The sequence below is a fragment of the Herpailurus yagouaroundi genome, unplaced genomic scaffold (genome assembly GCF_014898765.1).
Source record: "Herpailurus yagouaroundi ecotype Mexico unplaced genomic scaffold, PumYag 569, whole genome shotgun sequence".
In the NCBI taxonomy this organism is placed as follows: Eukaryota; Metazoa; Chordata; class Mammalia; order Carnivora; family Felidae; genus Herpailurus; species Herpailurus yagouaroundi.
The window spans coordinates 5,700,444-5,726,083 of NW_024412786.1; the positions used below are offsets into that span (position 1 = coordinate 5,700,444).

Consider the following 25,640-nt stretch of genomic DNA (forward strand, 5'->3'; position numbering starts at 1 on the left):
AGATTTACCCAGGCTGGAGGCGGCCTGTGGGCTCCCCCTGTTCCTGAAGCCTGGCGGGCCATCGGTCGGTTCTGTCCTGGGGCGGGGGGGGGGGGGGGGTGGTGGGGGAGAGTCAATGAACCTCCTTGGAGTTGCCACCTTCCATCAATTCTCCTGTGGTGGAGTCCAATTTTCCCAAGGTTTCACAAAGCTGATCACCCGTACATGAGTTCTAAATGGCGTCTTTTCTTCTGGCCCGGCCCAGGCGCGGCCCCCCCCCCCCCCCCCCCCCCCCCCCGGAGACCACGGAGAACTGCAGGAAATTTCAGCTTGGCGGTATGTACCTTCCCAAAGGTAGTGAGCTCCCAGGTCCGTGGAGATATTCAAGCAGTTTCAGGGCCCCTCAGCCAATCATCCAGCAATGGTGAAGGTGCTGGGTGCGGGAGGGCTTACAATTTCACGATCATGCAAGTCTATCCGCTAAGAGCTGGCACAGCCAATGTAAAACTCTGTTTACGTACAAGTTCTCTACGTTTCTTCCTAAAGCTAAAAGGAACAGGGTTGTACTTGTAGAAGCACAGCCGGAACCCAGTTTGCAAACACGCCAGGTCTGGGGTCCTGGCTTCTACAGGCGGGGGAGGGAGGGAGGGAGGGAGGGAGGCCAGAGCCTCAGTTACTTTTGGAAGCTGGGACTCTTCACTAACCCCATTTTGGTGGCAATCCCAAAAGGGTCCATGCTGTCTGTTTCCAGGGGTGAAGAAAACCTCTCCGACTCCACGTGGTCCTGGAGGTCCCTGGGCTCTGCTGGGCTGCCGGGCAGCATGGGCAAGAAATGGGACAGGGGCAAAAACCCTCTGCCCTTGTACAGCTGCCTCTGTATGGCACTACTCAAAGAGACGGGGAGACGGTGCTTCTCGGACCGGTACACGTTGTAGCCGTCGGGGCGGATCTCCTCTTGGAAGGCACAGTCCCCAGCAGAGTACTGAAGCTGGGGAGAAAAGAGACAGCCGTGAGCACCCGTGGGTGCCCCCTGGGGGTGCCACCCCCAGAAGGAGCAGGGAAACCGGGCACAGGCGAGCACTTGTGGTGCATACTCCCACTTGGGTCTGCGTGATGGTCGTATGTATCTGCACGTAGAGTTAGAGGTTACATAAAGCACGAAGGTGTCTAAAGTCCATGATTATGTATGCAAATATATACTTGTATTATTAAGGTATGCATTATACTAATGACTATACACAGTGAGCGTATACTAATATATAAATGTGAAAAATCAGGGGGCGCCTGGGTGGCTCCGTCGGTGAAGCGTCCGACTTCGGCTCAGATCGTGATCTCACGGCTCATGAGTTCGAGCCCCGCGTCGGGCTGCCAGCTCGGAGTCTGGAGCCCGCTTCGGATTCTGTGTCTCCCTCCCCTCAAAATAATAAACACTAAAAAAATTTAAAAAAAAATAAATGTGAACAATTACAACAGTATGTGTTAAATATAGAACATATCATATATACTTTATAAATTTATACATATAGATGTTTTATATACCTTTATAACTTTTCGACACACACAGACTCCAGGAATACGTGTCACGTATATACTCAATATCTGTACATACGTTACATGGGTCTTTGGCTCTCTCTCTAAATCACGTCACTTAAACTTGGTCTTGTTCTGATATGCACAAAATCGGAGGTGCAATATGTATACTGGGCCCCTCACCCTTTACGTTAAATGCACAACTATTAACATCAAAAGGTTCCGGGCATCCACCGGCACTTTGGGAGACACTGCTAAAGTGGATGTGCTGTCCCAATCCAACCTGGGGCCCAGATTAAAGCATCTACTCCCCACTGAGGCCTGAGTAACAGCGGGCGACCCAGAGGCCTTTTTGTCTGATGCCCTGGTAGGAAGCATCAGGGCTCCCTCATTCAGAGGCGGAGGGCCTTCCAGGCAGCCTGCCAGGATTATCAGGATAAAGGCAGCCCCCTCCCCCCTGGCCCAAGACAGAGCCTGCACCCAGCGGGTGGCCGGAAATGCCACCGGAAGGGCAGAAAGCAGCCCCCGGGGTCCCAGAACACTGGTAGCTGAGAGGCAGCGGTGGGCCAAGTCCTGTGCCAAGCTGGGGAAGGTCATTACCCTGTGGGGGACGCGGAGGACAGCCCCAGGCAGGGAGCCAGGAGGGCTGGGCGGTAAACAACCCCGGGAGGCACCCAGTCCCAGTCTCCTTCGTGCCCAAGCCTACAAAGGTCGCTGAACTGCAGGTGAGTGAGTGCGGTGCTGATAAGGCGCTGATAAGGCTCAAGTCTAATGAAGCAACAGGTCCTGGCCCCCCCTGACCCGTGCACTGGGACAGAGCCACCAGACGTCGGGGGAGATGCGAACCGATAAATAAACAAGGGAAGGAAAAGCGATCGCTGCTGGGTCTTTGGGCGGAACTCACGCCCCGCGCTCTACTCCGCACAGAAAATGAAGTGACTTCAAGTTTCTTGGAGAAAGCGGAATTTGTCTTAAAAAATAAAAATAAAAATAAAACAAAAACAAGGGATCAAGAGGCAGAACAGGATTTTCGGTCAAGGGGCATCCCTCCCCCACCCCCGCCCCCCCCATCCCCCGAGCTTGGACTGAAGGTGGGTGGACCCATCTGCGCCCCCGGGTCCTCAGGCCACTACTCCCCGCCACCCCCGCCCCCCAACTGTCGCAATAACAAAAGTGGCAACTGCGGGTTTGGAGTGGGTGTCAGCTTTCAGCAAGCGACCACCTCCCTACTTTCCCTCCACTCTCGTGCTTTCCCGCAGGACTCCGCCATAAAACCTGAAGCAGGCACTCTGGGTGTAGATGGAATACACTGGCCTCGGGGCCACAAAACAAGGCGGACCCCAGAAAGATTCGCGCTGCGGGGGAGGCCCGGCCTCTGCATCTTTTCTGGGGGGCGGGGGCATCCCGGGAGGCGCGGCCTCCCCGCCCCCCTCCGCCCCGCTCCAGCGTCCGAGGCCCCGGCCCAGCGGGGCTGCATTGAGGCCCAGCGCCCGGCCGGGACCTCACACAGCCTCTTCTGTGCGCCCGGGGGCGCGGGAGGGGCGCGGGCTCCCTTTGAACTCCCCCGCCTTTGTTCCCAGAGACCAGGACCCAGCAAACGCACACTTCCTGCCCCGAGACCCCGATGGTCACCTGGGCCTTCCCAGCCCGTTCCCCCCAGCGCCCTCCCCCCCAAAGCCTCTGCAGTACAGGTGAGCCCACACCGGGGCCAACACGCCACTGGAACTGGCTTCCAAGGCGTCCGCCGAAACCACGCTGCTAGCAGATAAAAACTGATTAGCTGAAAACCTTTCCAATCCCAGATGTGATTTTTTTTTATTCCTGCCTCATTTGAAGACTGGCTTTTTAAAAAAAGATCCAAGTTGTGAATATCCTTTCTCGTTCCTCCCTTTTATTTCTCGGCGTAGGGAAGGAAACGGAGGCGAGGACCACCCACGCGCAGGCCGAGGCTGCAAAGGCCCGAGGTGGGTTTCACTGTTTAATATCAAAGCAAGCCGGGTCCCGCGTTCCCTCCGTCCTACTGGGCCGGCCTGCGGCTCAACTGGAAATGCAAAGGCAGCTCTCATCCGCCCTGTGGCCACTAGCCAGGACCGTAAACCTCCGTGGAAAAGAATTCGCACGTTCCATTAATCTGGCCCTTTGCCGTCCTCCCTTCCGAGCTCCGTGCCGGACCCGGCGGCCAGAGCGAGGAAACCCTGGATTCGATTCAGCGCGCACCGCCCCCCTCTCCCAGCAAGGCTCCGCCTGGGCACCGGCGCAGGTCCCGCGCCCCAGCGCGTACCCCCGGGGGGAGACACTTACCAGCCCTTGCACCCTGCCGTCGGCGCCCATGCAGAGGTACCGGACGCTGTGCACGCCCTTGATGGCCACGGTCCGCAGAGCGACTGCCCTGATCTCCACCAAACCTGAGCGTGAGGGAAGCAGAAGGCTGTAGCCGGGACCCTCTGGGCCCACAGCACGTGGATGCGGTCGGCGCACGGGCCCACGCCCTCCCCGCTCCACCTCCGCGTGCAGGCTGGGACCCTGGGGAGGGAATGGAGCACCCAGGTTCCTGGGAGCGGGGGGGGGGGGGGGGGTGTGCGGGAACCGAAGGTGGCGAGTGAAGGATAACGCGTGGCTGCGCTGGGTCCACGTGCCGGTGCCCTCATCCCCCACCTCCCCGCGCCGTCAGGGACCCCCGGCAGGGAGCAAAACGCAGAGGTGCCACGATGTAGGGTCCCCGCAGGACGTAAAGGGAAGAAGGGGCCCCGGGGCGGATGGGCACTCACTGTGCGCGCTCTGGCTCCGCGCGCAGTCAACCCCCCCGTCGGCTCGGATGCGCAGGAAGCAGCTGGAGAGGCCGTGGGGGCCGGCGGTGTACAGGTGCCGCAGGCGGATGGGCTCACCCCAGCCGTAGTGCACGTGAGGCCCCGCGTCCGAGAAGGCTAGGGGGCGCCCGGCTGCTGCCAGCCAGAGACCGGCTAGGACCAGGGCGCGGGTTACCGCGCACTGGCTCGGCGCGCTCCGCATGGCACCTCCCTCGGGCTCGGCGCGCAGTTCTGGCGGCGAGGGTGCGGGAGGCTGGGCGGTAGCAGGGCTGTGCGTGCCGAGACGGGGTGCGTCCCTCGAGCAACGGTGCGCTCCGGGCGCCTGGGCGCTCAGCGCTCCTGCTCCGACGGCGCGGTGGCTCCAGGCCAGCGACCTTATATAGCGCGTCTTACCCGCCCGGCGGGTGGGTGCCCGCGACTCCCGAGCATTTCTTATCAGGATTGCATCAGCCCTCCGCCCCCCGCACACACCCACTCACACCCCGCCTCCTGCCCCAGCCCCTCCCCGGACCCCGCCCGGGTGACCCCGCCCAGGCCTCCCGGACCTGGGGGAGGAGTAGCCCCGCTTCACCGGAGGGTTCGGGGGAGCTCCTCCTCGCAGCGCGATGGCGGGGCCGGGGGCCAGGTCGCTCTTGGCTGGGCGAGTTTGGTTTTATAAAGCAATAAAGGAGACCCCCCGGCCCCGCCCCCGGGCCCCCGGCTCCCCCGGGGAACGCGCTCGTCTCGGGGCGTTAGCAGGAGCGGGGAGCCCGAACCCCGTGACCAGCTGAGTTTTGCATCCCTCGCTCCCGGTCTGGAGCAGTCTCGCCTGGGCTGTGGAGCGCTCTCCCCTTAAAAGCCTGCTCTCCGCTCCCTCCCGCGACGGTCCTAGCCGTCATATCTCCAGATGTAAAGCTGTCCATTAGAATTTCCCCCTGCAGCTCGGACTAGCTCACGTTTTCCTGGTTTTATGTTCTCGCGATCCCTGCCCCCCTCCCGCCCCCTTTTACCCCGGTAAATTGCCCCCCGACGGGGGGCCGGGCTCGAGTCCCGGGAGGAACAATGGGGGAGTGGCGCGCGGCGAGCGCTAGATGGCGCTTCGGGCCCGGTTTCGGCCTCTGGGCCGGCCTGGGCCGGCGGCGGCGGTGCCCGGAGCTGAAGCGGTCGCCGCGGAGGCGCCTCCGCGGGGGCCTGCCAGCTGCGGGCGGGGAAACTCGGGCTTCCCGGCTCGGGCCAGGCGCCGCGCAGGGAGGCCCCTCTGCGTTTGGGGTGCCTTTTGTCCTTGATCCGGTCCTCGGGTCCCCGAGCCCTTCTCCGGTGCCAGGGCGCGCCGTCTTGGGGGGCCAGGGGAGAACAACGCGGTCGGAGGAAGGCGAGGGGGGAGAACAGCGGTGAGGGGCGCCGCTGGGACGGGGGCGGGCACCAGAAGGGGAAATTGGGGCCCCTTGGTTAAGCGGTTCCTGCAAACTGCAGACTTTCTCTAACGATGCTTGTAGAAGGGACGACAGCGTCCAGAGAATGCCACGGCGGGAAGGAGAGGGTGCTCTCGGGGACCCTTCCGCACATGCTTCCCGGTTTCCTCTCCAAACCCCCACGCTCCTGGGTGTGGGGCCCCAGGACGCCAGTTTTGGGGAGAGGCCGGGCTGTCTCAGCACCAAGGCAATGGGCGGGCAAACGATAGAGACACGGGGAGGCAAAGCCATGCCAGGCTTAATGAATTTCAACGAGTAAAGGCCATGTTCAATCCCCAATGACTGGCGTTAATGACGGCGCGCGCAGAAAATGTCACCAGGAGAGGCTTTGCAAGAAGACATCATCTCAAAGGCTCTCTAGACCAGGACCCCCACGCTGCGTGCCTCGGTTCAGAAAGCCACGGCTTCTGTTAAATCTAATTACTTCCCCCCTGTGGCCTTAAATCGACAGCGGCCCCTATGAAACTTAATTGCCCTCCCCTGCAGCTTTCGTTTTAAAGATCCTGGATAAATGCGGGGCAGAGGGGAGGACGGCAGAGGCTGCGTTGGGGGGGGGGAGTGCCCCCCGAATCGGTCTGGGGGGGTACCAGCCTCTGGCTCCACCCCCCACTCCTCTGCTGCCCCTCCTAGGGCCACGGTGGGAAGACCGGCCACAGTGATCACGGAGTTCAGGAAGGCGGTCGAGGCATCAGCTTCCTATGCCCAGGCCCTGCTCGAAGCACAGTGTGGGAGTTCTCGGCTTAACCCCCTCTAAGAGCGTCCACGGTATTCTGTCCCCGCCTCCTGGAACAGATAGGAGACGAGAGCCTCAGAAAAGTGGCAGGCATCCGGTGAGTAGTGGACCTGGAATTGGAACCCAGGCCATCAAGCTTGTAAATCCGGGCCAGGCCCGGTCTCTGAGAGGTGCTGTGGCCTCCGAGCAGGGGCGTGGGCTCCAGGGTGGGACCGTCTTCGCCACAGATCCGTGCCCGGCCACTCCCTGGACTGGTCAGGGACCTGCTGGGCCTGTTGCCTCCACGTGGCCGCTCTGAGCTTTGTCCTGGGGTCGCCTGGGAGAGTGGACATAAAGTACCGGGGACGTGGTTCGTGAAGAGTGGCGGCCATCCACCAAGTCTCTGCTGTGCGCCACGCAGTTCATCGGAAAGTTTGCGTGACGAACCCACGCTGCATCTGGGGAAACTGAGGCTTGTCCAGACAGGCCGCAAGTGTTTGCACCCAGGTGGGCTGGGCGGGAGCCCCGGCAGGTCTGCGGGTACCCCTGGTGAAGCCAAGAGGGGCAGAGGGAAGGCGGTGCTGGCCAGCAGGGGGCGCTGCGGCCAACGCTCCAGGTGAGGGCTGCCGGGAGAAGGTGAGGTCCCCCTGCTGGGGACACCACGCAGCCCCCAATGTGCTGGGATGGGATGATGCGGATTCTTCTGGTGGTGACTGAACCAGGTGACCCACCCCGGCTGAGATTTCATTCGCCGAGGGGAGGGGCATTTGGAACAAGAATCTAGGCGTCCTCGCTGCGGTGCCCAGGCCGCCCGGGGCCCCAGGGGTCTCAGGCCCAGGTGACCAGCAGAGCTTGGCTTGTGATGTTAACTGGGATCGTTTCAACTGCCCTAAATGCTTTTTCTGGGGCCGCCCTTGGCTCGTCCGGAGTGCACCTGTGGCAAATGAGAGATTTTCGTTGTTTCTAAACGCGCGCGTCCCAACGGCCAAGAAAAATCTGGTTCTCGTTCACTTCCAGTCTTTACAGGATGAAAACAGAGGTTTTTCTTTTCACTTTATGGGTAGAAATTTACGTTACAATGTCAAACATGCCTTCTTAAGTACATAAGTACCTCCTCATGCCCCTCCCAAATCCCCTGCCCCCTCCCCGCTGTCGAGTTCTTTGTAATTACAGAAACTTCTGGGTGGTGGTGAAAAATCTTCCTTAGAAAGTAAAAGCTGCCCTAACAAACCCGGGAGAGGAAGGGCTGTGAATACTTGGGTTGGGGGAAGCCACTGGTTCCTGGCCGAGCCAAGACTGGAACTCAGGGACACCTGAGGCAGTTCAATACTTTTGTTAGAATATGCTAGCACACACATCATCCCCCACCCCCCAAGGCATTCTGCATCATCGAGACCTGTTTGTCCCCTACTTCGATCGTTATTCCAAAAAAAGGGGTACCTCCCAGCCCCTTTTTGGGAGATTGGCAGAGGCCATTACCAGAGTGGAAGAGGGAAGCCTTCTTTGAGCCTCAGTTTCCTTATTTGTAAAACAGCGAAAGGAACGCTGTAAGCTCCAAATGAGTTAATGTGAGGACTGGCAAAGATATCGTTAGCGAAGGAGAGATAAATACCTAGCTGTTATTTATTTAAAGGCTGCTCTCTGGCTCTCTTTCCCTCACATTTAGTGCTTATTTTAAAATGTAGTGGCCGGGGCGCCTGGGTGGCGCAGTCGGTTAAGCGTCCGACTTCCGCTCAGGTCACGATCTCGCGGTCTGTGAGTTCGAGCCCCGTGTCGGGCTCTGTGCTGACAGCTCGGCGCCTGGAGCCTGCTTCGGATTCTGTGTCTCCCTCTCTCTCTGCCCCTCCCCTGCTCATGCTCTGTCTCTCTCTGTCTCAAAGATAAATAAAAACATTAAAAAAAATTTTTAAAGAAACAGCATTTGAATTATAGCCTCCTCTCCCCCTCCTGTCCCCCTCTCCCAGGGCATTAAACCTCTCTTACAGCCCCCTTCGACACTGCTGTATCCACACCTAAAGGAAGGCACAACCTCCCCCAGTCTGAGACTGTGTTGAAGTCACAGCCACAGCAAATACCACAGGTCCTGGGATGGGGAGCCTCTTTTGCCGCCGATTCAGACCCCCCATGCCACCCCCAGGGCCCGAGACCCACCCACTGGCCCAGCTCCCCTGTCGGGCAGGACCTGGGTGTGGTTGGGCCTTCCTTTCTCATCTGTGATACAGGAGCCGGCACTCTTTCCTGGGACCAAGAAACTCTGGCCGACGTGGCTTCAAAGCTGATTTCTGTACGTGGATTCTATTCGTCAAAGTGGACAGGTGCTCAATGGAAAAGGTTTGGACCTGTCGGCATATCGATATCTGAGGAACGCGAGAACGTGGTAAATGTCACCGAGTGAAAGAAAACAAAAAGTAGCTTCCTGAGAAAACTTGAACTGTGCTAACAGTGATGCCTCCAAAAAATATAGCATTAAAATACGGATACCGGAGAGCCCCGGAGCCGCTGAGTGGAAGCCCTCCTGACGCAGTGGGCCCCCTGGCCGGCAGGACCGCAAGAGGCCACCCCACCCCCGCCCCGGCTCAGTCGGCTCCGCTCCTGACACAGCCGTGCCCCTCGGTGACTTGCGCAGAAGCTGACGTGTCGTTGGGGGTCAAGATATAGTGCACGAATCACTTAAAGGAACCAGGAGGCGTCGATGCGGCTATGAATGCATTGGCCTCTCCGTTTGTCTATCCTTTCCTTGCGCACTCTGTCCGTCCTTCCTTCCACCCTTCCCTGGCTTCCCTCCCCGTACTGATTGTTCGTTGATCTGCCAACACTTTCCGGGCACTCCTGATGGGTCAGACCTCAGGCATCAGACCCTTCCTTGCCCCATGTCACCCCAGAGGCAGGGCTCCTAACCCAGGCGGACGGCGTGTGCTTGGGGCACCCAGTGATGCAAGCAGGGGGGCCCCATGTGGGTGAAGGTTGACATTTCTGTTGCAGGATTGTTGGGGCCAGCGGGAGTAGCGCAAACAGGAACTTTCTCCAGAAGTGCCCAGCAGTGTACCCATCCCGGAGACTGTCCCCTGCACCATAAGTCCATTTCAGGAGCTGTTTCGGACACTGCCCTACCCACTCTTGTTTTCCCCATGACCTTGGGAACGCCGGAAGGCCTCTTGGAGAGGCGTCCATGAGAGAAAGAAACCCACCGGGGCAGGAGGAGGACGGGCAGCGACTTTCACCCGGGACCAGAGCCAGTCCGCCTGCCTGGCCGACCTAGAAGTCCTCACCTCCGGGGAGGGGTCTGCTTCGCAAAGCCATTTCTCACAGAGTTCCTGTGGTAGCACCAGGAGTCAGCTGTCGACCCATCTGGCAAATGAAACACCGAGGCGCGAAGCCAGGCTCCGAGAGAGAGAAGCCACGAGTGAGATCCCACCTCCCACTCAAGGACAGCACTTCTGCGCACTTGGCCCTTTCCCCCAGGCCTGGGAGGAGACCCTCGAGCAGGATGGATATTCCCGGAGGCCAGGGGCACTGAAGCGCGATGCCTGGTCATGCGATTCATTCAAGGGTTGGATGGGACCTTTAAGACAATTTCTTAGAAGCCCCGGATCAGCAAATGAACAGAATAAGAACCAGAGAGGAGGAGAGATTTGCCCAAAGACGTTCGTTGTGTGGGCAGCAGAGAAGGGACCAGAAACACACTCTATCACCACAACGTCCCTTCCCTCCCGGAGCACACCCAGACTCCAGTGTGACATTTGATTTGTAATAAAGTCTTTTTAAAAAAGAAAAACCCCACGTGCTGATGGCTCCTTCTTAAAAACACCTGCTTGCGATGGGGCGCCTGGGTGGCTCAGTCGGTGAAGTGTCCGACTTCGGCTTGGGTCATGATCTTGCGGTTCGTGGGTTCGAGCCCCGCATCAGGCTCTGTGCTGACGGCTCAAAGCCTGGAGTCTGCTTCCAATTCTGTCTCTCTCTCTCTCTCTCTCTCTCTCTCTCTCTCTCTCTCAAGATAACTAAATAAACATTTTTAAAAATATTTTAAGACACCTGCTTGAGCAGACTGGTCATTCCAGGGGGTTGGGGAGGAGGTGCCCCGGGGACTGACCGACTGACTGGCGGGTCAGGAGTGTCCTTTTCTGGTGGCTGTGAAGGCAGTAAATGCAATGCTGGATTTTACGCTTAACTCATTATTTTTTTAAGATTTTATTTTTAAGTTATCTCTATACCCAGCGCAGGGCTTGAACCCACAACCCTGAGATCAAGAGTCGCGTGCTCCTGTGACTTAGGCAGCCAGGTGCCCTTGAATTTTACACTTTATTTTTTTTAAGTTTACTTATTTATTTTGAGAGAGAGAGAGAATGAGAATCCTAAGTAGGTCCCATGCTGTCCACGATCTAGCCCAAGGCAAGTTTCGATCTCATGAACCACGAGACCATGACTTGAGTCGAAATTAAGAGTCAGATGCTTAACTGGCTGAGCTACCCACATGCCCCTAAATATTACACTTTAGGGGCGCCTGGGTGGCTCAGTGGTTAAGCGTCCGACTTCGGCTCGGGTCATGATCTCGCCATCCGTGAGTTCAAGCCCCACGTCAGGCTCTGTGCTGCCGGCTCGGAGCCTGGAACCTGCTTCCGATTCTGTGTCTCCCTCTCTCTGTGCCCCTCCCATGTTCATGCTCTGTCTCCCTCTGTCTCAAAAGTAAATACAAACATAAACAAAATAAAAATAAACAAATATTACACTTTAAAATGGTTGACCCTGGGGGCACCTGGCTGGCTCATTCGGTGGAGTGTGTGACTCTTGGCTTCAGGGTTGTGAGTTCGAGCTCTGCATTGAGTGTAAAGGTTACTTAAAATGTTATTTAAAAAATCTTAAAATAGGGGCGCCTGGGTGGCGCAGTCGGTTAAGCGTCCGACTTCAGCCAGGTCACGATCTCGCGGTCCGGGAGTTCGAGCCCCGTGTCGGGCTCTGGGCTGACGGCTCAGAGCCTGAAGCCTGTTTCCGATTCTGTGTCTCCCTCTCTCTCTGCCCCTCCCCCGTTCATGCTCTGTCTCTCTCTGTCCCAAAAATAAATAAACGTTGAAAAAAAAATTTTTTTTTAAATAAAAAAATCTTAAAATAGATAAGTAAATGAAACGGCTCACACCGTGTTACATGACTTTCCCCTCAATTTTTGAAAAGTAACCGGGAAGTAAGTTGCCATAAAAGGCACCGCTGAGACCCCTGGGGACCTTTGGATGCGGACTCTCATTGGTTAGTTAGCACCTGCGTGGTTAGGTGTCCTGGGTCGGGCGCTCGCATCCTGGTTATGTACACAGTGTCCTTGCGTTCCAGAGCCCCGTGCCAGAGTCCTCTCGCGTAGTCCTGGTCACGACTCGCGTTCCGACGGTTCAGGAAAATAAACGCGTGTGTACGAGGCAGTGAGAACGCCACTGTGGCGGGAAGGGCCGTGATACAGGCGAAAGGGGGACGGGCGTTCTTTACACCGCTCTAGAAACTTCTCTGGAGGTGTGGACTTTCTCAAAATAAAAAAAAAAAAAACGGAGGGGGAACCCACCCCACCTGCCTGGTACCAGTTTGTGGCAGGCCTTGCTTGGGCCGCGGTTTGCAGCCCACGCACCCGGTTCCCAGCCACCGTCCCCGGGGGGGCTCTACAAGAGTGCCATGAATGCGTGTGGCCACTGTCGTACGTCCCATTTTCCAGAGCAGGAAACCAAGGCTTGGGAAGCCACGGGGCCCACCCACAGCGGCAGCACCAAGTGGGGCGTGGAGAAGAAGTGTGGCTATTTTGGGTCCTTCGGGGCATGTCTCCTAGATAAACGGGAGTCGTGTTGCGTCCCTGATGTCACAGGCAGAGGACATATTTTCCGAGGCAGCCATTCCCTGGAGAATGACCCCAAAGTCTTGTCATTCCCTCAGGAACCCTCTCTCCACCCCACCCCATCCTACTCTGTGCAGGGTGACTCAGTCTTCTGTCACTTGGTTGTAAGTAGTGCCTTGTTTTTTTCCCTCTTCTTCTTCTTTAATGGGAAATGATTTGGGGGGTCTTACTCTGTACTGGGAACTCGGCACCTTGTTTGAAGTGGTTTGTCTCGTGTAAGACCTCAGAAGCAAATCTGCACCCAGGTCCCAGGCAACAGCCCTTTTAGGGAGAAAAGAGACCTTGAGAAGCCCAGTTCCGGAGCAGTCTGCACGGTCCGATTACCGGTGACCGGCGCCACCAGACCCTGTGCGCGTGCACGCGCGCCAACCCTCCCGGGCGTGGGCCTGAGCGTGAGCAGATGCCTGAGTGCGTGCCCGTGGATGGGCGTGCCTGCCCGAGTGTGTGTTCGTGAGCGCGCGGGTGACCTGACGCCCGCGGTCTGTTCGGCGGGCGCCGTGGCTGGGGCCGTGGCGGTCTCGGTCACGGCCGTCGCCCCTCAGCCCGGCACAGCCCTGGCGTGTAGTTGCATGATAAACATGGGTTAAGGACGGAGGAGAGAAGGAAGGGAGGGAGGACAGGAGAGCCGTGGCTTCGGCCTCCTGGGCTTCCGGGCCTGCCTTCCCAGCAGGTCAGCGGACAACAGAGGTATTTCTGTTTTGAGGCATTTAAACAGATGCTCGGGGCTCAGTTCCGGCTAGGGTTTCTGGCCGCACATACCACAGATGAAGGGGGCCGGAGATTCCTTCCAGGGGCTCCTGCCGTGTGCCTCGGGACAAGCACTTGACCTGGTTTCCCCATCTAGGAAATGGGACGAGACCCTGCAGAGGGCTGTGTGAGGAGAGGCTTAGCAAAGGCTCGAGGGTCCCCCGAGGCGGGCTGGGCTCCTCGCCAGGCACCTCTGCGGGGGGGGGGGGGGGGGGGGAGCCCCAACCCGGACCCCTCGTGCTTCAGCTGTGACAAGAAGGGACCTCTTCCCGAAGCCCTGCCCAGGGCCAGTCTGGACTCAGACGCCGCCAGCCCTTGCCTCCGGGTCCCCCCCGGGGTTGTTCCAGCCTCACCCGTCATTCCCGGGCTGACCCATCAACTCTCGGGTGACACCCCTCCCCCTGACCCCCTTGTTTCCGGTCTGATTCCTGTTTCCCCATCGTCTATAGAATGCAGTGTGTGTGCAAGGGCCTGACCCAGCCCCACTCTACAGACGGGGAGACTGAGGTCTCGGGACAGTCAGCCAGATGGTCCTCACCAGTAGAGATCGGAGGGGCCCCCAACCCACGCCCCTCCTCCGGCTCTACCCCCTTTCTCTTCTTCTTTCCAACCCCCCCATGTCCCCTTTTGTCCTCCATTCTCCTTCCCCACAAATATCCACCCGTAAGCCCTGTTCAAGTCTCGATGGCACCCCCGTGTTAATTCGGACCCATGAACCCTTGGTATCTCATGTCAAGGTTTCTGGGCCCCACCTGCGGACAGTTCTCAACACCTTCTCCAAGAGGCTCATGACCCCGGGAGGCCAGGAATCAGCCCTGTGGAGGGACCGGGTCCTCGGAGCCCAAGCCTGGCCTTGGAGGCGGTCAGGCATTGTGCCCTCCACGCACAGGCCTCTCCTCACCAGGCACAGCTCATCACCAGCCTCACTAAGTGCCTGGTGGTCCTCGGACAGGAATGCCGGCACCTGACCCTGGCAGTGGCCGCTCCGTGGCCCCAGGAAGGTGGCCGTACCTCGATCTTCAAGCAGAGCCGTGGGCTCACTCCCCACGGTCGATGGCTAGGGACAGACACGAACTCGATGTCTGCCCTGCCTCTGGCTGGTCATGGCTCGGCAGACTGGGCCGGCCTGCGTCCCCGAGGGTGTCAGTAATGGGGGGAGGGTCAGGGTGTGCCCCTCAGGCACCGGCCAGGCAGTGATGCGACCACGTCACCAGCGTAGAAAGCCTGGCCCCTCATGGGCGAAACTTCCGCTCTCATCGTCAGCGTCTCAGTCCCGTGATTTTGTTTGTTTTAAGGGTTCCTTCCGGAGGCCTCCTCACAAGACAGTTGGAGTCATGTTATCTGTCTGTCTTGCACGCGGGACCAGTGACCCGGAATGTGCTTGTGTGATATCCCCGGCGAGGGGTGGCCAGCTCCAACTCCTCTGTCCCTTACTAGGGGTGGAGTCTGGTGCCAGGCGGGGTGGGGGGTGGGGGGGGGCCACAGCTGAGGCACCTGACACAGCCCCTGAGCGGCCCCAGGACCACCCGTGCCCCAGGCATCACCGACCTGCCTCCCACCAGCTCACGTGGGACGCTCCCGAGGGGTAGGGACATGGCGTTCGGTGCTCTTTAACTCGAAACGGCCCAGCCCGCCGACAGTCAGCATCTGCGAGAACACGGGTGGCCATTCCCTGGGCACCTACTCTGTGCCAGGCTCTGCTTCACCTGGGGTCTCACACCTACCGGGAGGGCTGTGGGGACTCCCGCCCACGGCCGCACAGCCCGCAAGCACAGGGGCTGGGATTCCAGGTCAGAACCCGCGGACCCCTGCGTTAGCGTCCTGGGGCTGTGGGAACAAAGGCCCCCTCCCTGGGCAGCAGAAACAGTGGAAACCGATTCGGTCTTCGCTCCGGAGGCCGGAACTCCCAGACGAGAATGGAGACAGGGCTGATCCTCCCAGATGCTCGGAGGGGCAGGGTCCTTCCTGTAACTCCAGCTGCCGGGGCTCCAGGTGTCCCCGGGCTTGTGGCCGCAGCCCTCTGCTCTGTCCCACGCACCCCTCCCCTACCCCTCCCGCCCCACCACCTGTGTCTCACATCTCCCACTCCTGGCTCCTTCCTTACAGGGACACTCGTCACTGGATTTAGGGCCCCCCCTCCCGGATAATCCAGGATGATCTCATCTTGGGTCCTTCGCTTGAGTACATGTGCAAAGACCCTTTGTCCAAATAAGGTCACATCCACAGGAGTCAGGGGGACCCACCTACTGGGAACACGTTGCAGGCTCCATCGGTCAATGCTTGTCCCTCTACAGCATGCCGAGCCCCAGCTGAGGTGGCTCCTTCGCCCCGGGAGAGGGGTGGTCCCGGAGAGGCCTCCAGCAGAGACAGGGGAACACACTCACGGGTAGGGGCGTGGCGGGGGGAGTGATGGGAGTCCTCGGGGCGGAAGCCAGCCAGCTGGCAGACAGCTAAGCGGGCCCAGACGCCCCTGAGGCTGGCCTCGGATGCTCGTCCCGGCAGGGGGCAGGGATGCTTCCGGACGGTTTGTGTGGAACCTGGGCCTTGGTTTCCCCTCGCAGGCAAGGCCGAGGGAGGGAATCCGTGGGTCTGAAGCGGATTGGAAAAGGCAAGGGCTCAGTGAACCGGTCAGATGAATGGGGGTACGTGCAAACACTGGGCCCCCACCTCAAACTGCCACCGTACAAGGCCGCATGAAGACAACAGCACCAAACTAAATACACAGTAGAATCTGATTGTGTGAGAGCAAGAAAAGAACCCCAAAACATGCCCCGGGGTACAGTTTTAGAAAGCGATAGAATTCGCCTATTTCATTTCTGATTTTTGTACCTCTCTGCTCTTCCTAATTTAGTTTTGAGAGAGAGAGAGATCGAGCACGAGTGGGGGAGGGGCAGAGAGAGAGGCAGACACAGAACCCGAAGCGGGCTCCGGGCTCCGAGCTGTCCGCGCAGAGCCCGACGCGGGGCTCGAACCCACGGACCGCGAGATCGCGACCCGAGCCGAAGTCGGAGGCTTAACCGTCCGAGCCCCCCAGGCGCCCCTGACACGGATCCCTTTTATAGTCACAACACCGAAGTCACTAGGTCAGTCAACAATACTGTTTAGATATTCCCTCGGGGCCGGCGGACAAAGGATTCCTGTGGCACGGCTGAGCGACTCCAACCGGTCACTGAAACGCCACGTCAACGGCGAGTGACCACATACGGGGACGTCCGTGCGGCTCCAGTGGTCAAAGGTGCGCAGACAGCACCGTCTCACGGGTCCCCGGGTGTCCCCTTCCTCCCAAACAAAACCCGAGAGGCTGGCACAATGGCCTTCCACTCAGGCTTCTCCAGCCGGAACCGTCCCCACGTTTTACCCCGGGGCGGGGGGGGGGCCCCCCCCAGAGGACCTGTCCTCGCCTGGCTGCCTGAGGCGGTGACCCCCGCGCAGAGCCAGGCTCCCCGGCCACGTTGCGCTACCCAAGAAGGCTTTTAACTTTTTCAAATGCTTTCGCAGCTCCCAACGGTGCCTTCTCCAAAGGGCTCCGTGAAATTCTCAGAGGCCCGTCAAAGCCAGCGAGTCCCTTGTGGGCGCTTTGATTTACAGGACAGATGTTTGCCAGCTCACACTTGGAGGGACTGACGGAGGCGGGGTGGAATTAAATAAGAATACGGGTGTCAGCTCCCAAAAGGTGGCATATCTCTGCCCTAATTCCTTGACGCCCAGTATGGTTCAGAGGTCGGGGTTGTTAATGGACAGGGAACAAATTGGGGGCTGCACCTGTGATCCTTCCAGGCGGAGGGAGGGGGAGCCCCTTACGGCTCAGGGGCGGGCTCACTCTGTGTGCTCCTGGGTCTGATATTGACCTGCAGCGTGAGGCTCCCTGGACCCCGAGCCTCGGTTTCCCCTACGGTACAACAGGGCTGCGCCCAAGGGTAACCGAGGCGAGATGTGGAAGTCTCCGGCCCCGTGCTTGGCACGCCACGGACGCCGGAACTTTCCGGTCGTGCCTCCCGGCCACCCAACCCGGCCACTGGGGAGCAAATCACGGCCCCGCCTTGGGGGCTTCCGTCGTGATACGGACACTTTTAGGAGGGGGCGGGGGCCTGTACCGGAAAGACACCCGGGCCTCGGGAGGTTCTGTCCATCAAAACCGCTTCTCTCTCGGCCCCTGGGGCTCAGGGACCCTGGCGCAAGGCCGCGGTGCGTGGCGAGGTGACGCGAGATGGGCAGCCTGCCTCGACAACTCGGGGCCCGGGCAGAGGGGTGCGCTGGGGAAGGAAGCCGGAGAGAGAGGACCTTTGCCGAGGCCGGGGTAGCCGAGGGCTCCCCAGGAGGAGCGGCGGGCACCCCGCCTCGACCGTGTGGCCCTGCCCCGGCTCTCCCACCTGTCAAGCAAGTGGAGGGGGGCAGGCAGCAAGGGGCGACGGGGCCGCGTCGTCAGGGATGACGCACCGAGGGCCTGCCTCGAACCGGGAGCAAAGTGGTGAGCCGAGTGCGCGGTTTTCCAGAACCTCTCTCTCTGTGCCTGGGCCCTGGGCAGCCAGGGACCCGAAACACGGCCCCTCAGGGCAGAAATGTACGCGGGAGGGCCTCGAGCTCAGCGTGAGCACAAGCCCGGCGTGGCAGGAGGGGAGAGGAGGGCGTCGGGGGTGCGGTGGGGGGTTCACGGCACTTAGTAAAACCAGACTCCACGACAGCGCCTACGTGCCCACGGCGCCAGGAGCCGACGGTAAAGAAGCGAATAAAATGAATCGCGAAAGTAGCCCCCTCGCTTCTCAGCGGTCTCCTTGCTGACAGGCCGGGCTGTAGGCTGTCTCCTTTCTGGAATGTTCTCTGCGCCCATAAGCGTTCACAGGAAAGCCTCTCGGTTGCCCCCACTGCTGCCGGTCTTGATTTGTTTTCATGTGTCTTCATTTTGGGGACAGAGACAGAGACAGAGCGTGAGCAGGGGAGGGGCAGAGAGAGAGGGAGACGCAGAATCCGAAGCCGGCTCCGGGCTCCGAGCCGTCCGCACGGAGCCCGACGCGGGGCTCGAACTCACGAATGGTGGCGTCGTGACCTGAGCCGAGCCGAGGTCGGACGCCTAACCGACGGAGCCACCCAGGCCCCGTGTTCCTGCAGCAAAATGCTGGCTCCGTGTGGTATCATCTGGTAAAGCTGAAGCTCTCCGTGAGCTGTGAGCCCCAATTTCACTCCCGACCCATCCAGCCCGAGCAGCTACATTCCCGCAGCCGCCGCCTGACACAGCCCAAGTGCGTGTGCAGGGGCACGGACACGCGGACTGGGGCACGTTCGCACCGTGGAACATTATACCGCCAAGGGAAGTGGGTGAACTACACGTTCATGGGGCCTCCTGCCGACAGCTCACGGATGTGAAGAGGGAGGAGGCAAGACACAGGCAGACAACGACTTTCTTTCAGAAGCTCTCGGGGGGCGCCTGGGGGGCTCCGTCGGTTAAGTGTCCGACTCAGGTCGGTGAGTTCGAGCCCTGCATCGGGCTCTCTGCTGACAGTGCTCTCTCTCTCTCTCTCTCTGTCCCTCACCCACTCATGCCGTCTCTGTCTCTCTCAAAATACATAAATAGACTTAAAAAACTAAAATAAAGAATCCCTTAGGGGCGCCTGGGTGGCTCAGTCGGTTGAGCTTGAGCATCCGACTTCGGCTCAAGTCATGATCTCACGGTTCGTGAGTTCGACCCCACATCGGGCTCTGTGCCGACAGCTCGGAGCCCGGAGCCTGCTTCGGGTTCTGAGTCTCCCTCTCTCTCTGCCCCTCCCCCGCTTGTGCTCTGTCTCTCTCTCTCTCAAAAATAAAGTAAACATTAAAAAAAAATTTTTTTTTAAATAAAGAATCCTTTAAAAGAGACACAGAGAGAGAGAGAGAGGCTTGTCCAGATGGAAGCAAGGAAATGATTTGCAAAAGTCCGAAAAGTCCAGGATGCCGAGTAGGGGCGGGGGGCGGTGCTGGGCTGGGGTCGGCGGGGGGCTGGGCAGGAGGGAGGGCTCTGGGCCCCAGAGCCGCTCTGCCTCTTGCGTGGCTGTGGGTTCTGTGGGTCTCCGCTGTGAAAGTATTCGTGGGCCTGCCCTGTCTCGCGTGCACTGTTGGGTGCGTATGCTATTTCCCACAATGCAAGGAGGCAGAGACTTGGGCGGGCGGGGGGGGGGGGGTGCTGCGGGAAGGTGAGATTGCGGGCAATTCCCACTTGCGTGTTGATAAAGTGTCGAGTGCTTGACATCTGTCAACCAATTTTGAAAAGCAGCTCTGATTACCCCCTTTCCACACCTAAGGAGCCTGAGGCACAGAGAAGTTGAGGGTGTTACCTGGAGGGGTGGGGTTCACGCTCCTGTCCTTCTGGAGAGCCGTGGGCGTGGGCGGGGGGGGGGGGGTGTTGCTTCGAAAATGACCATAGGTGACTTCTGTCAACACCACCAGAAAAGCAGCGCAGGAGGGCTGGGGCTCCCGGTGGCAGGACCTGGCCTTCCCCGCCTGCCCCCCGACCTGGGGGACAAATGGAAAGGCCACCGGGCCTCGGGCTGTCCCCGGGGGCTACAAGCGGGTTGTAAAGCACTTTGGGAGACCCCGTTTACACCAGGGCAGAGAATTGCCCCCTTGAGGTGGTTCGTGACCCCATAAATTGCCCTGAGGTGGGAGGCAGCTGGGAGGCCCGGGGACAAGGGGACAATGCTGGCCGCTTCGTGGGGGGCTATTACCCTTCAGAGGTGCGGCATTCCACAGGGCTATGGCCTTGGGGCTCCCGGGGGAGGACCTGGAACAAAGGTGGGGAGGACCTGGCCAGGGCAATGGGAGGGGGGGTTCTGCACGACGCCGAGGGGGTACGCGGGGGACCAGGCGCCCTGTGTGGGGTGGGGCCCCCCTTCCTGGGGCCTCAGGCTGACGCTCCTCAGGCCCACAGGGAAGGGGGCTTCGGTTTCAGAGCACACACATCAGACGGGCCACATCAATGCCTTGCAGGTGTGGATAAGCCAACGGGGAGCGTTGGCGCGGCCGTGGGTTCTGTGAATGTCTGAGAGGCTGAGGTAAGCCAGCAGGTACCGGCTAATACCTGCTCGGCCCGCCTGTTGGGCGACCAGATTATCCAGCCCCGTCCCGATGCCACAGGCAGCCACAGCGGCCAAGTTCACGCTACAGGGCACCTACTGTGTGCCGCGTCCTGGCCGTCCTGGCGTTTCAGGGATAGAGGGAGCTGCGAAATGCGTGTTTCCCAGGGGGAAACTGAGGCCCAGAGAGCAAGCCTGGCTCCCCTGAGGCCGTATCTGTGTTGTAGCCGGGCAGGGCATGGGACCCAAGGCCCCCTAGGAGGGCCTACCAACAGCTAGCTGGCCCCCGGCCTCTCAGACATCCGTGTGCAACTGGGAAAGGTCCCCCTCGCTCTGGGCAGACGCAGCCTTGCAGCCTCCGAGGGCAGGCCAGACTTGAGCCGGGAGGAGCCCTTGTGCAGGGCACAACCTGCACAGCTGTACAAGGCAGACCTGCCCGTGCCCGTGCCCAAGGATCCTTCAGAGCAGCACTACAGAATCACGGTCCTGGGGTCACCCTCGGTGTGGGGACCAGGAGGCCGGCTTGCACACTGTGCACACACGCCCAGGAGCAAGCGAGAGACAGGTGGAATCGGCAGCCACGGCACCTGCCTCCTGCCGGCTCAGCCGAACAGCCACGAAGCCACGGTGACCCCGGCTGGGGTGGGTCTGTACCGGTTTCTGTACTCCGGGAGCCAACAAGGAAATGGTGCCCAGCAGGTGCCCACAGAGGGAAGTTCTAGAAGCTCCAGGCACGTGAGGGCCCTCTCTCTGCGCGCTACCGGGTGGGTCCTTCTTCGCCATTTCTGCTGAGCGCTTCGGCTCTGAATCGCCAGGGTCAGGTTTAAGAGCTGAAGGTCGGAGGCTACCCAGGCACCCGTGCCAGGACACAGGGCTGACCTTTGTGTGACCAAGTCGAAAGATCCGGGGACCCCAAGGAGGGGCTCCAGACCTCTGGCCGCCATCTGAAATGCTGCTTGGGGGGCTGATCCTCACCGTCCCTAAATTAGGGGCCAAATGGCCAATTAAGGGGCCGTTTGAGAGTCAGAGAAGCAGAAGATGAACAGAGGAGACAGATGAGGCCATCGGGCTGGTCACGGGGTTCGGCGGGGGGAGGGCGGCGCCTCCTCTCCGGGCATCGGGGGGCCCGGAGGCCTGTCATGCCCCTTCCTGTGGCCGCAGAGGGCAACCGGGCCCCCGGCGGCAACGTTCCCTGGGGCTCAAGGCGCCCCAAGTGCTGCAGGCGCCTTGCTTTCCGATCTCTGCGGGTCTGAATCACCTGAACCCTCGCCCGGCGCCCTCAGCGACCCCCCAGCCCGCCCGGGGCTCGGCTGGTCGGCGACCAAGCGAAGGCTGCCCTCACGTAGCTTCAACTGCGGCGTGAGGCTGTGTGCGCGTGCACACGGGTGTGCGGGCGTGCATGTGGGTGTGTGAGAGGTGGTGTGTGATGTGCATGAGTGTGGCCAAGAGCGTGTTCGAGTGTGAACGTGCGTGCACACGTGTGGTGGATCCAGAAGAAACAAACAACAAATACAAGTGAAACACACGGACCGTGTCACCCCCCAAACTTAGTGGCTTCGAGCAACCATACTGTCGCTGGACATCCTGCGCCCAGGAACGGGGGACCCGGCCGGCGTGTGCCCGTGTGGCTGCTGGGCTCCCCAAGGCGGCTTCTGTGCCCAGGAGCCCGGGGCCTCCCGGGGCCCTCGGCTGTCCCCACGGCGAGGCCTCCTCCCACCTGGCTCGGAGCTGTCACCTCCGGAGGGCACTGTGTGGGCATCCGGGGACCCAAGGGCGTTGTTCCCTCCACGCCGTGGGTCTGGGGGCCCAGAAGACAGCCCCAAGGAGGGGATCCACAGGGAGGAGGCACAGGGAGACGGACCGATGGGCACTGAGGCTCTGACGGCAGTGGAACGAGGAGGGTCTATCAGGCTGGGCGCTGAGAAGGGGCAGCACACAGGCTCGGGGTTCTGGGGAGGCGCTGGCCTGGGCCGGGCGGGTCCACGGAGTACGGGAGGGAGGTGCGCAGGCCCCAGCGGGGGTGGGGGTGGGGTTGCTGCAAGAGTGCTGGTGGAGGAATGAGGTCAAGGGGCCGGTTGGTGTTTATCCCGGGACCTCAGAGCAGGTCTGCCGCTCATGGGGACAGACCAGGAGAAAGGGGGCTGGAGCACGACCTGGAGCCCAGGGCTGTGCCCGTGAGCCTGCTGGAAAACACTGCATCTGCAGGCGGGGCCCCCAGTCCATCTCTACGCTGAGAGAGGATGCCCCAGTCCGTGCTTAAATGACAGCCGGCCAGTAGACGCCGCCTGTACCCCCGCATGCGCACTTGGCACACACAGAGCCCCAGAGGAACTTGCCCCTCTTCCATTAGTGTAACAGGTGCCCCCACATCCGCCTTGCTGACGGGGCGGGGGGGGGGGTGCGGCTCAAGGTCAGCACAGCCTGGCTGCTGGAGGGGGGGAAGGCGGCCCAGGGCCCACCCCATCTGTGCCTGTGATCAGCCCACGTCCCAAAGACTTGGGGACCAGCCAAGCGCCCCCCTCCCCAACCCTGGCCTTCTTCCTGAGCCTTTAGTGGCTTTGTGGCCTTGGAGTCCGATCAGTGGCTCTGTGATTGAAAGTGATTTGTTTTCCGGGTTAATTTGATTATATCCTTCGGGTGGGGGTGGGGGTTCCTACCTGCCCCCCCTCCCAGGCCACTTACCCATTACCACAATTACCATAAAGACTCTCTTCAAAGGGCAGGACCCTCCCCCGGGGGACCAGCCCATTAGGGCAGGGCTGAGCCCCTGCGGCGGCAATAAACTTGCTGATGTTAAGTGGTGGCTGGAGCCTCAGACACAGGTGACAGGCCGCTGCGGAGGCCTCGGTGGCTTATGGGGCAAGACGCCTACAGATTGGGAACCCCGGGTCTCTGGGGGGCTTTCCGCCCTGCCGCCACCACCGGACCCCGGAGGCTGCACCCGGGATTTGGCAGATGACGGACCACTATTAGGCCCCCAAAGTGGGCAGGCCCTTTGAAACAGTCTCCTGAATCTTCTCGGCAACACAGCAGACAGGGGGACGCTGTGCCCATTTCACGGAGGAGGGAGCGGAGGCCCCGAGAGGCGGGAGGGCCAGCCCAGGTCTCCCCCCCCCCCCCCCGAAGAGGAAGCGGAGGACAACCCGACTGAGAGCTGGGCCCACCGAGAGACGGGATGTGGATCTCCAGCGTGCACCTGCGTTTTCAGCCTCTGCACGGGGCTCCTCCGGAGGCGGATCAGGCCCATGGCTCGCTGGCCAGATCTGACAGTCTGGGCTCCAAGGGAAACGGGGAGCGGAGCGTGCGAAGAGTCTGGAGCAGCTGGGCCTCCGTTAACCAGACATCTCGGGGGCGGCCCGCGTCCCCAGGGCGACAGCCACGGCAGCACAGCCACGGCGGGCATCTGAGCACTCGGAGAAACCGTGGCCTTACTGGAGGGCAGCTGGTGCCCAGGCCGTGCCAGCCGGCCCCCGACCTCCGCACGGCTCAGAGGCGTCAGGGTGCCGACGTCCTTCCCGGGCGGACCTTCTGAGACATTCTGCGGGAATTTGCAGCCCTGACATTCGGAAGCCCGAGGCTTAACGGAACCGACATCAAAAATCCGTTAGGGAAACGGGACGAACGGAAAGCTGGGCCCCTTCCTCCCCCGGCACCCCAGAGTCCACACTGCAAACAGCCCGGCTGTTTGGGGAGCGCCGGGAGAAGAATAAAGACCTTCTCACAGGCCGGCGGGCTGCAGAATCAGTGAGGGAATGCAGACCAGTGACCTTTTGCAGAAGAAATTCTCTCTTCTCCGCCCCAGGCTCCGCTGGCCTTCCCTGGGGCTTTTCCAGGGGCTTCCTCGGAGCGACTTCCTTTGCCTCCCAATGGACTGTCGGTGAAGGAAAGGCCTCTGTCTGGGGACGCCCTCGCTGGCCTGCGTGCCGGGGACCCTCTGGGGTCTCCCCCCTTGAGTGTGAGATGTGCCAGGAGTGTGAGTTGGGCGGGAGAGGCTCTCTGTCCAACCCAGACCTGGTTCTGCAGCTCACCATCCTGTGCCCACCCGGGAGTGTTTGCAGGGAAGGGCGCAGATGAACTTGGCAATGGGATGGGGAGGGGTCAAATGTACTTAGGGGCGGCATCCGCAGTAGGGCGAAATCACGGTTTCTCTGATTTCTTAAGCAAGTGCTTTGGGGTGTTTATGGGATGGCCGGGGTTTCGGCGAGCTTCCCCCCCGACCAGTCAACCCCCCGGCCCCCCACTTTCTCGTTCCCCATTCTGCAGCCTGGGAGGGGCTCAGCGGGCACAGCTCATTTCCACTCCCCGTGGTGGGCGGGGTCCCTCCCATGGGCGCCTCTCCCTAGGGGCCCCGCTGGAACATTCTGGACGGCTTCACCTCCATAGCAGGTGCCCCTGCTGGGCTATAGCTGTGCAGGCTGGGGGTTGCCGGGGCACCTCTGTCTCACCGCAGGGTCCTCCCAGCGGGACAGCCGAGCCTCTTGGCGTGGTGGCTCGGGTCGCCGAGAGAAGGCTAGCGGAAGCTGGCGGGCCCCTCGAGGCCTGGGCCTGGAACTGGCCCCCGGTCACTTCTGCCACATGCTCTTGGTCTAAGCAAGCCCAGGCCAGCCCAGAGTCAAGGGAGGGGCTGCAGCAGATCTTTTGTCGTTTGGGACTTGCTTCCAAGAACCTTCTAGTCTCACGGCTGAGGGCTTATGCTTTTGCCAGCTCTACTGCCCCGTGCCTCCCGCTCCCCGATGCTGGGGAGGCCCCAAGGGCATGCCCCCCACTGCATGGCGCAGGGGTTAGCAGGAGGCTTATGTGCAGGAGCCCCCGAATGCCGCTTCCTGGCCGCAGCTCGAAGGTCCAAAGGCCAGAAGAAAGTGGGGCTTCGGAGAATCCGCTCCTGGGGGCAGGGTTGCAGGACAGAGAAGCGGGCAGGCGAGGGGGGGGGGGACCCATCCCAGCGTCACCCGTTTTCTGAACGGTGGGTTGGGTCCTTGCCTCAGGCTCTGCACTGAGAAGCCTTCGGTTCAGTTCTGTCCTTTAAAAGTTTCCAAAATGAGCAGGACTCAAGTCCGAAGTTTGCGTCTGCCTCACGAAACTGTCTGAGCCCCGAGGGACCCCTAGAGGCCTGGCTCCTTCTACCTCGTCGCCCCACCACCCGCCCATTCCCCAGACATTCCGTCCTCACCTGTGCACTACGAGACGGTGCAGCCACGGGAGGCGCAAACAACAGCGAACTCGCGGCGAGGACACCTGCCTCTTCAGGACACAACGCGCGGCTTCTCCCCGCTCTCGCCGTGGCCTTGTGGCTGCCTGGGCGTCTGAACCCCGGGGGCCACACGCCCAGCTCAAGGCTGAGGATTCTACTCCTTTACAGCAGAGACGGTCAACCTATTTCCAAGGACGACCCCTTCCCTGAATAATAGTTTTAAGTGTTTAGAGTAAGATACGGAAGGCGGACAGTGGTAACCGATTACACTCAAAGGCAGCTATCAAAACACATTTGAAAGATGATTTGGGGAT

At 60.5% G+C, this 25,640-nt stretch overlaps 1 protein-coding gene across 1 annotated transcript; it reads right to left on the minus strand.

Annotated features, from left to right (window-relative positions):
• Nucleotides 1–620: 620 nt before the first annotated feature.
• FGF19 (fibroblast growth factor 19) lies at nt 621–4,518 on the minus strand. The gene is made up of 3 exons (XM_040465802.1): nt 4,278–4,518; nt 3,811–3,914; nt 621–967 (listed from the first exon to the last, which is right to left on the minus strand). Exons 1-3 carry the CDS (start codon nt 4,516–4,518, stop codon nt 653–655), a joined length of 660 nt encoding a protein of 219 aa, XP_040321736.1. The 3' UTR covers nt 621–652.
• Between the last annotated feature and the right edge of the window lie 21,122 nt (nt 4,519–25,640).